The sequence below is a fragment of the Hemitrygon akajei genome, chromosome 1 (genome assembly GCF_048418815.1).
Source record: "Hemitrygon akajei chromosome 1, sHemAka1.3, whole genome shotgun sequence".
Lineage (NCBI taxonomy): Eukaryota > Metazoa > Chordata > Chondrichthyes > Myliobatiformes > Dasyatidae > Hemitrygon > Hemitrygon akajei.
The window spans coordinates 6,344,816-6,359,681 of NC_133124.1; the positions used below are offsets into that span (position 1 = coordinate 6,344,816).

Below are 14,866 nucleotides of genomic sequence, written 5' to 3' on the forward strand. Positions count from 1 at the left end.
CTCCGGAGAGTGTTTTCAAAAATCTCTGGTTTTGGGGGACAAAAACGCCGTTTTATTGTGGACGGAGGGTAAAAATGAAGAGAAAAAGCTTTGGTAATGGATTTATCCAGTGTAGTGTGGACGTAGCCTTAGAGAGGGTGCAGAAGAGATTTACCAGGATTCTTCCTGGATTAGAGAACATGTCTTATGAGGAAAAGTTGAGCAAACTCGGGCTTTCCTCCAAACCTAAATTTAGATAGTCACGAGACAAGAGCACCATAGCTAGATTTCACACTGTAGGAACTGTGACCAACACTGTTATGAAAAAAGTCAATGATTCTTTATTCCCATCTATGAAAACATCACTGATACCAGAAACCATTTTGGTTTTCATCCACAAGTTCTCAAATTCCCTCAGCTGTTCAACTTGGCTTGACCATGTCACTGTAAGAAAAAAACAAATGCACAAACATTGATCACTTTTTCATTATACATTTAACAAAATCTGGCAACTGTATTTTAAATTTCTTAGCCAAATAAATGCTACCTTTGCTTAAATTGTATTTCAGTCAGAATCAAGAAATTATCGATAGAGGAGAGGATGTACTTGATCTGGCATTGGGAAATGAACCTGGTCAGGTATCAGATCTCTTGGGGGGGACAGCATTTTGGAGGTCGTGACCACAACTCTATCTCCTTCACCATAGTGATGGAGATGGATAGAAGCAGATAATTTGGGAAAACATTTAATTGGGGTAGGGGAAAATATGATGCTATTAGGCAGGAACTTAGGAGAATAAATTGGGAGTAGATGTTCTCCGGGAAATACACAAGGCAGTAGTTCTGCATAGGTACATTTCGTTGAGGCAGGGAAGGGTTGGTATGGTTAAAGAACCATGGTTTTAAAAGGATTTAGAAAATCCTTTAAGAAGAAAAGTTCAAGAAAGGTTCAAGAAACTAGGTATTGTTAGAGCTCTAGAAAATTAGAAGATTGCTAGGAAGGACCTTAAGAATGGAATATTGAGAGATAGAAGGGGCCATGAGAAGGCCTTGGTGAGCAGGATTAAGGAAAACCCCAAGGCATTTTACAAGTATTTGAAGAGCAAGAGGATATGCTGTGCGAGAATAGGACCAATCAGGTCCAAAAGCGGAAACATGTGAATGGAGGCAGAGAAGGTAGTGGAGGTACTTAATGAATAATTTGCTTCAGTATTCACCTGGGAAAAAGAACTTGACAATTTTGGGGATGAGTTACAGTGGACTGAAATACTTGAGCATATAGACATTAAAAAGAGGATGTGCTCGTGCTTTTGAGAAGCATTAAGTTAGATAAGTCACCGGAACTGGATGAAATATACACCAGACTACCGTGGGAAGCGAGGGAGGAGATTGCTGATCCTCTTGCGATGATCTTTGTATCATCAATAGGGACAACAGAAGGATCGGAGGATTGAAGGGTTGCAAATGTTGTTTGAAAGAAAGGGAATAGAGATAACCTAGGAAATTATTGAGCAGTGAGTCTGACTTCAGCGATGGGCAAGTTGTTGGGGAAGATCCTGAGAGGCAGGATTTACGAGCATTTGAAGAGATATAATCTAATTAGGGACAGTCAGCATGGCTTTGTAAAGGGCAGGTTGTGCCTTGTGAGCCTGATTAAATACCTTGAGGATGTCACAAAGCACATTGATGAAGGAAGAGCAGAGGATGTAGTGTAGATGGATTTCAGTAAGGCATTTGATAAAGTTCCCCATGAAAGGCTCCTTCAGAAAGTAAGAAGGCATGGGGTCCATGAAGACCTTGATTTGTGTATCCAAAATTAGCTTACCCTTAGAAGGCAAAGGATTGTTGTAAATGGAGGTCGGTGACCAGTGGTATTCTGCAGGGATCTGTTCTGGGACCCCTCCTCTTTGTGATTTTTATAAATGAACTGGGTGAAGAAGTAGAAGGATGGGTTAGTTAGTTTGCCGATGACACAAAGTTGGGGGATAGTCTGGAGGGTTAGCAAAGGTTACAGCAAGACATCAATAGAATGCAGAACTGGGCTGAGAAGGGGCAGATGGACTTCAAGCCAAATAAGTGTGAAGTGGTTCATTTTGCTATGTCCAATTTGAAGACAGAATATAATATAAGTAACACACACGAAATGCTGGTAGAACACAGCAGGCTAGGCAGCATCTATAGGGAGAAGCGCTGTCGACGTCTCGGCCCGAAACGTCGACAGCGCTTCTCCCTATAGATGCTGCCTGGCCTGCTGCGTTCCACCAGCATTTTGTGTGTGTTGTTTGAATTTCCAGCATCTGCAGATTTCCTTGTGTTTGCACTATATAAGTGATGAGTCTCTTGACAGTGTGGAGGTTCTGAGAGATCTTGTGGTCCATGTTGATAGGACACTCAAATCCCTGGAGGAGCGTTGCTTCATTCGGTGATATACGTGTGTACAATTGAATGACAATAAACTGAACTTGTAAAGTGTGAGCGGTTGAAATATTCAGTAAACTTAGATGCCTGCAGTGCTGTGGAGGAGATGATCATTGTAAAGCACTCCCAACGTTCATCTAGTCGATCAGATCAGCATGAACTGTGTAATCAACTCGTCTAGGTCATCACCCGCACAGCAAGGTGAAAACCCAGCCAGCAGATTGCAAGCGACATTGCAACCCACACTGGCCAAACAAGAATGAAAGGTGACTGCTTTAATCATTAACTGAATATAAACAGTGAGCAAAGAGAAAGGTTTATAAAATACTTTACTCATTAAGAAGAGCAACCGCGTTGTTAAATCAATCCTCCTAGCATACAATGAGCCATATGAAGTGTTCCGAGGCTAGGTGGGTACAACTGTGGCATAGACCCGGAGTATTTTCAGCTTGCTGATCTCAGACTGAACGACCCACACTAACGACATATTCAATGCCAAAGGGGTTCAGGGCTGGATTAGAGAGAACACACCAGTCCTCATCAAGGAATAAACAGTGGAAAGGGTGAACGGTTTCAGGGTGTCAGCATCTCTGAGGATCTATCCTAAGCCCAACATGTTGATGCAGTTACAAAGACAGCAGCTATATTTCATTAGGAGTGTGAGGAGACTTGGTATGTCACCAATGACACTCACTAACTTCTACAGATTTACCGTGGAGAGCATTCTAACTGGTTTCATCAACGTCAGGTCTGGAGGGGCCACTGCACGGGATCGGAAAAAGCTGCAGAGAGTTGTAAACTCAGTCAGCTCCATCATGGGCACGAGCCTCCCCAGTATCAAAGACACCTTCAAAAGGAGATGCCTCAAAAAGGGACTGAGGACCCCCATCACCCAGGACATGCTCTCTTCTCAATACTGCTATCAGGAAGGAGGTACAGGAGACTGAAGGCAGACACTCAACATTTCAGGAACAGGTTCTTCCCCCTCCACCATCAGATTTCTGAACAGACTATGAACTCTTGAACACTATCTGACTACTTTTGTTGCTGTCTTTTTGCACGACTTATCCAATTTTTATATATACATATTATTGCAAGTTATATTTTTTAACATCATGTATTGCATTGTACTGCTGCCACAACACAACAAATTTCACAGCATTTGCCAGTGATATTAAACTGAATTCAGGTGAGAGAGAGAGTACAGTACTCGACAACCAAAGCAGCTGAAGGAATCAGAATCAAGTTTATAATCGCTGATGTATGTCATGAAACTTGTTGTCATGTAGCAGCAGTACACTGCAATACATTCAAAAAATCTGCTGCGTGTTACAACAAGAAATATATTTTTTAAAAAGTAGTGTAAAAAAATATTGGTGTAGTGTATGTGGGTTAATGGCTGTTCAGAAATCTGATGGCTGCCGAGGCAGGGGAAGAGGCTGTTCCTGATACGTTGAGTGTGTGTCTTCAGGCTCCTGTACCTCCTCCCTGATGGCAGAGGGGAAGAAGCTGTTCCTGAATCGTTGAGTGTGTCTCTTCAGGCTCCTGTACCTCCTCCCTGATGGCAGAGGGGAAGAAGCTGTTCCTGAATCGTTGAGTGTGTGTCTTCAGGCTCCTGTACCTCCTCCCTGATGGCAGAGGGGAAGAAGCTGTTCCTGAATCGTTGAGTGTGTGTCTTCAGGCTCCTGTACCTCCTCGCTGATGGCAGAGGGGAAGAAGCTGTTCCTGAATCGTTGAGTGTGTGTCTTCAGGCTCCTGTACCTCCTCCCTGATGGTAGCAATGAGAAGAGGGCATGTCCAGAGTGATGGGGGTCCTTAATGATGGATGTCGTCATTTTGAGGCATCACCTTTTGAAGATGTGAATACTGAACTGTGAAACTTAAAGAACAGAACACACTGCGTTTTATAGAAAAACTGCAGAAAATAAAACACTTAATGGAACAGTAGTAATGCATACATATTTTTCATTACCAAAGTCTGCTTCAGATGGTTACTCAATAACATATCTACACCAAAGTACGAGGGGTGATTGATGAGTTCGTGGCCTAAGGTAGAAGGAGTCAATTTTAGAAAACCTAGCAGATTGATTTTTCAACATAGTCCCCTCCTACATTTACACACTTAGTCCAGCGGTCGTGGAGCATACGGATCCTGGACCTCCAGAAACTGTCTGCAGCAGGGGTGATTGATAAGCTCGTGGCCTAAGGTAGAAGGAGATGAGTTATACCGCTCTCGTTACATGCTCATGCAGGGCAACTCTTTGAGTGATTATGCAGAAAGTTTGGTTAATAACTCATCTCATAGAAACATAAAAAATAGGTGCAGGAGTAGGCCATTCAGTATGATCATGGCTGATCATCCAACTCAGAACCCTGTACCTGCTTTCTCTTCATACCCCCTGATCCCTTTAGCCACAAGGGCTATATCTTAAATATAGCCAATGAACCGGCCTCAACTGTTTCCTGTGGCAGAGAATTCCACAGATTCACCACTCTCTGTGTGAAGAAGTTTTTCCTCATCTCGGTCCTAGAAGGCTTCCCCTTTATCCTTAAACTGTGACCCCTCGTTCTGGACTTCCCCAACATCGGAAACAATCTTCCTGCATCTAGCCTGTCCAATCCCTTTAGAATTTTATACGTTTCAATAAGATCCCCCCTCAATCTTCTCAATCTCCTTCTACCTTAGGCCACAACCTTATCAATCACCCCTGCTGTGGCACTTTCTAGAGGTCCAAGATCTGTATGCTCCACGACCGCTGGACTAAGTGTGTAAATGTAGGAGGGGACTATGTTGAAAAATAAATGTGCTAGGTTTTTTAAAATTGACTCCTTCTACCTTAGGCCACAAACTTATCAATCACCCATTGTATTTCACCATCATTCTGAATGCTTGAGTCACATTTTATCACTCCACGGACAGGCAAAGCTGAGCTGTTGCTCAGTCAAGTAATATTTGACCCTTCAGGCAACCTGTTCTTACATTCCAGAACAGTCTTTTAATACTTGCTAATAATATTCAAAGTATATTTTGTTATCAAAGAAAGTGTGCAGGGTACAACCCTGAGATCCATCTTCCCACTGACAACCACGACAAAAAGAAAACCACGGACACGTTTAGAGAAATACAGCAGACTCCCAACACACCAAAAAAAAATTGCGGAAGCGGCTAAAGAAACGAGTGAATAACACAGAATACAAAACATAAAATCACAAAGGCATTGAAGGAGTCCAGGCATATTCCATTCAGTTCAATCCAGCTGCTATCTACAGGCCACAGCACTAGCCCGCACATTCAAAAATCATACAAAGCAGCAGCAAAAATAAAAGGGTCATCCAGAAAGCAGAAACACTTCATAACGTGAACAACAGAGTCCAATCAACAAAACCTTGCCCAAAACCCAGGACTCCGGCACCATCGAGCAAGGAGGAGAGAGAGAGAGAGAGACCATTCATACATAGGCACATTCCTGGGAGGGGGAGGAAGGTGAGAGAGGGTGGTGGGGAGGGTGAGAGAGGGTGGTGGGGAAGAGAGGGAGGTCAAATGGCACTGAACCCCACCCACCTTCTGCTCTTATCCTCATTGATTTCAATCTTCCTCAATGGTTTAACTGGCAGGATCACTGAGAAATGGAGTCGATCATGGGCTCACAACCCGTCTCCAGACTTCTTGGTCTCTAGGCTGCACGCTTTGCTTGAAATCTCACTGAATTCCCTTGGAGACAGCAAAGCCCCAGACCGCTCAATTGGCCTGAAAACACATAATCAAAATGCAGATCACAGGCTTTATTGGAATGAAAGCTTCTTAATTATTTGAATAATAGAGAAGAGGGTGAGTGGTCTCATCCAGTTAGATCAGCAGAGCACTTCTTATCTAAAGCAATAAAGATTCACTTTGTTTCTCACCGGTACATTGAAGCAAACAGCAGAACGTGTTGTTTTTCCATCAAACCAGTGAGGATTTGACCAAGTTGTCTACAAGTGCTGGCATAGGTCTGCCACCAACATAGCATGCCCACATCTCACTAACCTCATCCTGTACGTCTTTGCAATGTGGAATGAAACCAGAGCACCATGCAGTAACGGGGAGAATATACAAATGCCTTACAGGCATTGGCAGAAAGTGAACCCCCATCTTACAGCTAGCCCTGTAATAAACTTACGCTAACCCCTAAGCTACCATGCATTCGTGTAAGGACTAATCTCTGCATCAGTCCACGTCATAGTCCTCAGAAACGATCTTGATGAGGCAACCCTGACACCATGAGCAAAATAATCAATTTAAATGATAATTGGCACATGTTATTAGAACCGGAAATGGTGGTGGGCTGGGGTGGGAGTAAGTGTAAGAGTCAGTTAGATGAGTTATTATTGTTTGTCAACAGCTACATAAGACTGTGTCCAAGGAAATATTATCAACTTGAAGTGTTTTGCTTAGTCAGAGCTTAAAAATAACACTTCTCTTCAGAGACACATCACTCTCAACAACTTAGGAACAGCTTCTTGCTCTCTGCAATCAGATTTCGGAATGGTCCATGTACCCATGAACAATCAGCCTTCTTTCTGCCTTTATTTTTCCACTATATATTTGTTTTAGTAATTTAGTGATTTTTATGTCTTTGCTGAAACAAAACAACAAATCACACCATACAACAGTGTTAATAAATCTGCTCATGATTATGTGTTTCAAAAGATCAAATGGCCCACTGATTTTCATGGAATTGTGTTGGAAGAAATTACAGGGGGGTGTTGCAAATGAGTACTTCATGTTTTTTTACAGAGTGAAATGCCATGCCAAGGTTGGTGGAAGAGGCTGATACATCAGGTACACTTAAGAAACTCATAGATAGGTACATGGATGGTAGAAAAATGGTGGGTTATTGGGGGGGGAGAGGGTTAGATTGATGTTAGAGTAGGTTAAAGGGTCGTCACAATATTGTGGGCCGAGGGGCCTGCACTGTAATGTTCTATGTTCTGTCATCTGGGAAAATAGTGGCAGAGGCATTGAGTGTTCCATCAACTCCAAGAACTTTTCCATTTAGACTTGTTTATTGCTAGTCAATCAATACATTGGAACTCTTTAATGAAAGCGTGCTGTATCACTACATGAACAGGAACAGCTGATGCTCAGGGGGATCCGGGATGGGTTATTATTCGATGCCTTGTCAATGATGTCTACGTCCACTGGACACTGATCAGCTGTCTTCATGGAGGTTCAGAACCCTCTGCTCAGAGAGTAAATGTCACTACACGGCTAGCCTGACCAAAGGCAATTATTTATTTTCTTTGCTGAGATACGGCACGGAACAGGCATTCCAGCCACGCTGCACAGCAACTCCTAATTTAACCCTAGCCTAATCTTAGGACAATTTACAATGAACAATTAACCTACTAACTGGTACATCTCTAGACTGTGGGAGGAAACTGGCAGTCATGGGGAGAACATATAAACTCCTTACAGACAGAGGTAGAATGTGAACCCAAGTCGCTGGTTTGGTAAAGCATTGTGCTAACCACTATCCTTCTGTAGTTAATACTATGTCTGGGTACCACACTGAATCCCTTCTACATCTGCTCAGATGGCAGGAGGACAATCAGACTTGGCAATATATAGACAATGGAAGATAGAACACAGTACAGACCCTTCGGCCCACAATGTTGTGCTGACCTTTAAACCTATTCTAAGATTGATCTTCCCTCCTTCATAGATAGTCCTCCATTTTCCTATGATCCATGGGTTTCTTAAATGTCTGCCTCTACCAGCACCCCTGGCGGCACATTCCACACACTCACCACTCTCTGTGGAAAGAACTTACCTCTGACATCCCCGTCATTACTATCCTACAATCAGCTTAAGGTTATGCCCCACGTACTTGCCATTTCCACACTGGGAAAATGTCTCTGGTTGTCCACTCAGTCTCTGCCTCTTATCACTTTGTACAGTGCTCATCCTCCTTCACTTCAAAGAGAACAGCCCTAGTTCACCAAACCGATCTTTATAAGACGTGGTCTCTAACCGAGGCAGCATCCTCTGGATCCGTGGGATCAGGGCCAAGGGGTGTGCCGTGGACACCCAAAGAACCAACGCTCACAATGACTGATAACCAGGGATACGGGCTAGCGGAGATCACTCAGCTATCCAGTTTGCTGGGACCCAGTGGAGACTAGAGGCCAGCACGATAGGCAATCAACCAGAACAAGTCAGACCAATATAAATGTGAGTACTCAGCAGAAACAATATTCACGCGGACTGATGATGTCACCTTGACTGGTGATGAAATGTTTGGGACCTACAACCCTACAAACTAGCAGCCAACCCAAGCTACCGATCTTCTCTTTCATCCAGGCAAATCCTCTGCACTTGCTCTAGAGCTTCCACATCCTTCCTATAACAAGGCGACCATAATTGTCCAATTGTCATCTAAGCAGGGTTTTATGGAGCTGTAACGTTACCTCTCAAACTCAATACCCTGACGAATGAAGACTGACACACCATACACCTTCTTAACAACCCCATTATCATGAGGCATCTTTGAAGGATCTATCGATGTGGACACTCAGATCCCTATGTTCCTCCACCTGGCTGAGAGTCCAGTGGTAGAGGATGTGCCACAGTTTGGCAGATATCATTGCATTCCTTCAATCTATCTGCAAACGAAAGAGATGAACAGGAATAGAACTTTCCAGAAGCATTTCATCCTTCACATTTGCCTACCAGTATGTAATTGGTAAATTTCCCTGTGTCAACACAGATAGAGCGGGATTTCCAAGCAGTCAACCATTTTAATTCCTATCTCATTCCCGTTCTAACATGTCAGGCCTTGGCCTCCTCTTAGAGGTCCAACGCTTCATACTCCATCTAGGTAGCCTCCAACATCATGGCATAAACAGCAATTTCTCCAATTTCTGGTAATCTTTTCCAACTCCCCCTTCTCACATCTTCAGTTCCCCACTCTGACGTCCTACCTATTCTCCTCATCTGCCTACCCCCTCCCCTGGTGCTGCCCGACCTGCTGAGTTCCTCCAACATCTACACAATCATACCATTGCTCTTGATTCATTCCCTTTCTTTCAGCCTCACCAATCTCCCCCTGTTCCCAAACTATCTCCTCCCTTGTCTCCTCTCCATCCTTTACATGGTATTAAAATAATCACCATAGTAGCTCAGCCCCCATAGTTAATGCACAAGGTGTACAGAACTTCAGAACCCATGAGTCAGAGAAATTTGTTTCTTTATTTAAAGATAAATGCAGAGCAAACTTGATTTCTGCTGTCAATGTTAACATCCACCTAGACTTTTCCGGATACCACAAATCAATCACATTGCTGTTACTTAATTCTTCAATTACTACAAATTACTTGTTTACATTCAATATTACAACTCTGTCATTGACAGTCCCAAGCCTGGTGTGAATACTAGAATACTAAACTCTACATGGACAGTCCCAAGCCCAGCTTTGAGAGGAGGCGAGTAGGGCATCGAGCTAGCAACCCCATCACTAAATACCCAGAGGTGAAGAACTGCCAACAGAAGCTCCAAAGACCTCATCCCTGGGAGAGGAGGATACCAAGAAGATGGGCTAAATCTGGGGAAATTTTGAAACACTGGCCCAGGACAGAGAACTCTGTCAAGCTGCCATCTGTTGCCTACACCCTAGTAAGGGTGATGGGCTGAAGAAGAATCAATACTAGTGAAATATTATGTGAATTTACAAGTGTCAGCGAGGAGAAGTCTTTGTCTTTCCCTAAAAACCACTTCCTAGCAGGCTCAGTGACTGATTTCTCCAGCATCACACTGGACATGTTCTCTTCTGGTTATCGCCATCAGGGAGCCTCAGCAAAACAGTTTCTTCCCCTGTGCAAACAGGTTTCTGAACGGTTGGTATCGCCTCGCTGTTCCATTATTGCACAGTTATTACTATTGTATAGTAATTTTATGTCTTTGCACTATACTGCTGCTGCAAAACAACAACTTTCACCAGATACAAGGCAGTGATAATACACGGGATTCTAGCCTTAGATTTATTTCGCAACTCCCAAGAGGCCTCCTTTGGTCAGGGTTGGCTATGGGTATTGTGTAGACAAGCCATGGTGGTACCATACGGAGAACAAGTAGCCCATGTAGCAAGCTCCCACTCACCACACAGCTCAAGAATCCAAAGGAATGGCAGAGACCAATACAGCTTGGCATCAGAAGTTGCCAGTCAGTGTTGGACTCAATGTTAGGACTGCCCTAGGGACTCTGGCTCCGGATTTATTTTCTCAGGATTTACTTTTAAAGCCTTCCCCATGAGTGGGTGCAGCTGCAAGGCAGCAGAGGTTTGAGATCAGAGTTTTCCCTCTCCTAGATGAGCTGCTAACCGCTGACAATCTCCATCTGTCCTAGGCGACTGGTTTTAAGGCGGCAGTAACCTGCATTTGCCCCTTCTCTAGTCGGTAGAACCGGTTCCGCTGGGTTTGGTGATAAGCCACATGTTAAAACCTGGAGCTGAACTTGGTTATCACAGAGTATTTGAAACTCACACCATTGGGAACATTTAAAAGACAGTGGGAGTTTGTCATAACCACCTCACCCGGCTGTAAAAATCTTAATGAAGCAAGAGGTATGAATGATTGTACTTAATTGCCAGCAATAAAATAAACATCATAAATACCTTTCACTGTAGTTCCTGGGACATCCCTTCTCGCAATTACACAGGCGCGCTCCCTCCGCCGTGCACGCGCTCTCCGGGGAGTGGCTGCACCTGCCTGGGGCCCGGGTCACGTGACGCCGCCAGGTCTCTGAGACTCACCTGCGACCATGTCGGCAGCCACGACCAACGCCAGTGCGAACGCCGTGTCCTTCCCTGCTCCGCGGGTGACTCTACCCCTGGGCATGTCGGTGCTGCAGACTTACTCGGGTGTATTCATCTGCCTGGAGATAGTAAGTACAGCTGCCCAGGTCCGGGAGGGCAGGGCGGCGGCGTCTTGTTTACCGGCGGTGTAACAATCCCTCTTTGCCTTTCTCTCTCCCAACACAGTTGTTCGGAGGCTTGGTATGGATTCTGGTCGCTTCCTCCAACGTCCCGGTGCCCCTGATGCAAGGCTGGGTGATGTTTGTGTCAGTCACCATGTTCGTGTGCTCTTGCCTCTACCTGTCGGTGTATCTGTGCGGGCTGGCCGACCGGCTGGACACTGACTGGAACATGGTGGTAAGTAGACCATCGCCTGTTGTCCTCGCAAACCCTTTCCCCCTCTTGCCAGAGCCTGTGCCCCTGCCATGGGTCGCTATGCGGAAATCTCGGCGTCGCCTCGCCGCTGGGAGGTGTGGGGTGGAGCCTGCCTCTGGTTAGCCGGCCTCACACTCATTGAAAACTCACCAGCCGGCCGTTTCTCACCGGTCCCCGAAGGCGGGCGCACGCAAGATCGCGAACCTTAAACGTAAGAGATTTTTGCAGATGCTGCAAATCCGGAGTAACACACACAAAATGCTGGAGGAACTCAGCAGGTCAGTCAGCATTTGTGGAGGGAAACTGCTGACGTTTCTGGCCAAGATTCTTAATTGGCCCTGGAAAGGGACTCCTGAACTTTCACCTTTCCACCCCCTCCACATTCTTCTGGCTTCTGTCGCCTTCTTTTCCAGGGTCTCCTCCCAAACCATCAGCTATTCATTTTCAGGTTTAAAGGTTCATTTATTATCAAAGTATGCAACTCTGAAATTCTCCTCCAAGAAACTAAGGGGGGGGGGGGGGAAGCAGCTTATTTTGAGGGTTTTATCTACCACCCCCAACACAAAAAAATGAACAAAAATGGAACATCATCCCCCAAATCACTCCTCCCATACAAAAAAACAAGTTTATAGTCAACCACATGTATACAGTTAACTGAAACAATGTTTACACTCTTGCACCTTCAGTCACAAAGTATTAGCCTAGATAGAGAGTATCTGTTTCCAAGGGTTGAAGTGTCTCATTGTGGTAAACTATGTATACCTGTCTGGACACTCCCCTCTGCTGACTGCTCCTGTGGCTGCTCCCACAGACCCCTGTATAAAGGTGATTGGGGCCCTGCTCCTCCCTCAGTCTTCAACATGGTCGTGCTCCCTTTTCACTGTTAATAAAAGCCTATCGTTCACTTCCAGTCTGCTAGAGTTATTGATAGTGCATCACTCATAACAGAGGGCATGCATGGAAGGTGAGAGGGGTGGGTTCATATGGACGGAGGAGTGTGAGGGGTAAGCTTTTCAGTCCTGCTGAAGGTTCTCAGGCCAAAACATCGACTGTACATTTTTCCATAGATGCTGCCTGGCCTGCTGAGTTTCCCCAGCATTTTGTGTGTGAAGCTTTTTACTCCTTGTGGTGGATGCTTGGAGTCCGCTGCCTGGTATGGTGGCAGAGGCAAACGCTTTAGAGGCTTTTAGGAGACATTTGGATAGTTACATGGATGGAGGGATGTGGATATTGTGTCATTGGAGGGATTAGTGTTTACTGTCCTGTGTTCTAGCCATAGTCCCTGAGGGGCGTGGCCAGACCATTGACATTAATATGAACCTCGCACTTTATGTAAGACAGTATAATGTTACTGGCACTATCATAATAAACTAGCAGTTGTGAAATTACATAAAACAGCAGCATTTTCCTCCATGAAGCTGCTTGACTTGCTGAGTTTCAACAGTATTCAGTGCTACTCAGCACTGATCTGATCCCATAACCTTTCAAAGACTCTTCATCTCGTGTTCCTGATATTCATTGCTTATAATTTATTTTTTTTGTATTTGTATTTGCAGTTTGTCTTTTGTACATTGGTTCTTTGTCCTTCCTGTTGGGTGAGGTCTTTAATTGATTCTGTTATTGCTTTATTTGCTGTGAATGCCCACAATGAAATGAATCTCAGGGTTGTATATGGACTTTGATAATAAGCTTATTTTGAACTTTCAGTTGCCTGTTTAAGTGGCAAGTCTAGTTGTGGTTAGCCAGAAGACTGGAGAGATTGTTGAAGACCGGAACCTTCACTAAACTCTCTTCACTTTGGTTTCTGGGGATGGAATTTTTGTTTTTACTTGAAACACAAATTGCAGAGGAAGTTTGATAATTTTAGATATATTCTTTGATGCCTACCAGGTATTGGAATTGGTTTACTATTGTTACTGAGATATAGTGGAAAACTTGTCTTGTGTGCTGTGCCTACACAGTTAATTGAGAAAGAACAAGGGAGTCCAAAATCTGAGGACATAGCCTCAGACAAGAAGGATATTGATTTGGAACAGAGATGAGGAGGAATTTCTTTAGCCAGAAAGTGGTGAACCTGTGGAATTCATTGCTGCAGGCAGCTCTGGAGGCCAAGTCTTTATGTATATTTAAGGCAGAGGTTGATAGATTCTAGATTCTTCTGGGTATGAAGGGATACAGGGAGAAGGCAGGAGACTGGGGATGAGAGGAAAATGGATCAGCTATGAGGAAACAGCAGAGCAGACTCCAGTGACCAAATAGCCTAATTCTGCTCCTATATCTTGTGGTCTAAGGCAGAATGAAGTGTAACAGTTACAGAGAAAATGGGGAAAACAGGGCAGGTAAACAGTAACATGCAAGGTGAACAGTACAACTTGCTGTCCCATTCAATAGCCTTAACAGCAGGATAGAAGCGGTCCTTGAGTCAGTACGTACATGGTTTCAAGGCTCATGTTTCATCTTCCTGATGGGAGGAGAGTGTCTGGTGTGGGTGGGGTCACTTGATTATGTTGGCTAAATGCTTTACTGAGGAAGTGAGGAGTGTAGACAGTCCAGATGGGAGGCTGGTTTCCATGATGTGCTGAGCTGTGTTCACAACTCTTCCTGACAAAGGGTCTCGGCCCGAAACGTCGACAGCACTTCTCCCTATAGATGCTGCCTGGCCTGCTGTGTTCCACCAGCATTTTGTGTGTGTATTGTTCACAACTCTTGTGTTTTTTTCCACTATGTGAAGAGCAGCTCCTTGCTGAGCTGTGATGTATCCAGATGGAATACTTCCTGTGGTGCAGCAGTTAAATAATTTTATTGAGATACAGCTCAAAATCGGCTCTTTGAAGCGCTTCACCCAGTAACTCCCAGTTTAACCTTGGCCTAATCAGAGAGAACAATTTGCAATGATCTGTTAACTGGTACGTCTTCGGACTGTGGGAGGAGCCCAGAGAAAACCCACACATTCCATGGGGTCATGCCAGACATCCAGGCGAGGGTGGACGACGACATGACAGATTTCTTTGACTCCCTGAGGAAGTAGTGGTGTTGGTGAGCTTTTGTGCTGTGACCTCTGTGGTAGGAACAGGACAAGCTATTGGCATGGAGAACGTCAGAAGGAGGCCATTTAGTTTGAAGTCTGCATCAGTATCTCTCAATTTGAGTTCATGGGTTAAGGGTGAAAAGTCTAAGGGGACCATGAGGAGGGTGTTGAGAGTGTGGAATGAGCTGCCAGCACAAGTGGTGCATGCAAGCTCAATTTCAATGTTTAAGAGCAG

At 44.6% G+C, this 14,866-nt stretch overlaps 1 protein-coding gene and 1 long non-coding RNA gene across 2 annotated transcripts in view; one reads left to right on the forward strand and one right to left on the reverse strand.

The window, feature by feature from the left end:
- Positions 1 to 297: 297 nt before the first annotated feature.
- On the reverse strand, positions 298 to 11,180 carry LOC140715479 (uncharacterized). Its single transcript, XR_012096142.1, has 4 exons — positions 11,049 to 11,180; positions 5,960 to 6,145; positions 1,805 to 1,906; positions 298 to 423 (listed from the first exon to the last, which is right to left on the reverse strand). It is a non-coding gene; the product is annotated as an uncharacterized lncRNA (long non-coding RNA).
- Positions 11,125 to 14,866, forward strand: part of mal2 (mal, T cell differentiation protein 2) — a 36,018-nt gene continuing 32,276 nt past the window's right edge. Inside the window, exons 1-2 of the mRNA XM_073027645.1 lie at positions 11,125 to 11,317; positions 11,415 to 11,585. Coding sequence (XP_072883746.1) covers positions 11,195 to 11,317; positions 11,415 to 11,585 — 294 coding nt within the window. The 5' untranslated portion in view covers positions 11,125 to 11,194. The remainder of the gene's footprint in view (positions 11,318 to 11,414; positions 11,586 to 14,866) is intronic.